This window comes from Austrofundulus limnaeus, unplaced genomic scaffold (assembly GCF_001266775.1).
Source record: "Austrofundulus limnaeus strain Quisiro unplaced genomic scaffold, Austrofundulus_limnaeus-1.0 Scaffold282, whole genome shotgun sequence".
NCBI classification, from domain to species: domain Eukaryota; kingdom Metazoa; phylum Chordata; class Actinopteri; order Cyprinodontiformes; family Rivulidae; genus Austrofundulus; species Austrofundulus limnaeus.
Genome location: NW_013952684.1, coordinates 497,100 through 498,257, shown reverse-complemented (window position 1 = coordinate 498,257; position 1,158 = coordinate 497,100). Strand labels below are relative to the sequence as shown.

The following is a 1,158-nucleotide window of genomic DNA, read 5'->3' as shown; positions in this document are numbered from 1 at the left end:
GTGTGTGACATTGTTCATCACCATGCAGAAAAACATTTTGGTGTCTTCATCAAGTACGTCATCAACCAGAGGTACCAGGAAAAAAACTACAGACGTATTTTGTGAGTATCTTCTTTGAACATCTGTTAAATGTATTCAATCCCATTGAGGGTTTAAATACTGTAAATAAGTTCTTACTAAGGAAAACTATTTAAGTATTACATTTAAATATTGTTGTTTACTTCCTAAATCTTCAAAATGAATAAATATCTGGACAGAGATGAGTTCTACTGTAAGCTGAAGGTAGGGTTCAGATACCACGGGTCAGACGTCAAACCCTGTTTTCACAGGAGTACTGTACAACCCGACCAAGAAGTATTCAGTGATCCAATCCTTTCAGTAGGGTTGGGCAAAATCGTATCATGCGCAACTTTAATCAATTATTTTTTGGCACTTGACAATTAATACGATCAATGCCAGCAGACAGACTGACTGGAGATTTCCTCGGTCAGTGCACTCAATGCTCCTCTCTGCTTCAAATATGACAAACATAAAAAAAGTTCAGTAATTTATTTATCCTAACTCCAGTTTGACTTGGTCTATCAACACAATTTAAAAACTGATATAAGCCTGAAGTCTGTACTTTTGACACAAATACGGACAGATTTTTACAGAGTGAATTTTTCCCACTAGAGGGATTTAAATTGGTCATGTGACTAGGACATGCAGGCGTCCAGGGACTCCAGGGGATTAATTGTATTAATCATTATCAACTACGTAAATACCACAATTTATCGTGATTCATGTTTTTTTTTTTTAACCGATATTGCCCAACCTTACCTCTCAGTAACTCATGGTGCAATCAGTGGGAACTACCAGGTGCCTTGTATACCATCCAGGGATTATTATGTGGGATTTTCTACATGCAAATAGATTTCTGACTGGAAACATTTTAGATCAAGACTCAAGAAGCAGCTTTGCTGTCATCTTTCTCGTTAGTTTGTTTAGTTTGAAGCTTTATGTTTCAATAAGTGTCATTTTGATGCATTTGTGTCTGTTCTTTAAACACCATGAGATGACTGCTGAGGATAAGACTTAGGTCTTAAACCTTTAAAGTCTAACCCTTTTAAAAAATAGTCAGAAAATTCACATTTTTTAGAACTGACATGTTTATTGGGT

General features: G+C 35.9%; 1 protein-coding gene across 1 annotated transcript in view; it reads left to right on the top strand.

Moving 5' to 3' along the window:
• Positions 1-1,158, top strand: part of ngef (neuronal guanine nucleotide exchange factor) — a gene marked incomplete at its 5' end in the record, with an annotated part of 19,063 nt that continues 17,905 nt past the window's right edge. Inside the window, 1 exon segment of the mRNA XM_014021217.1 lies at positions 1-101. Coding sequence (XP_013876671.1) covers positions 1-101 — 101 coding nt within the window.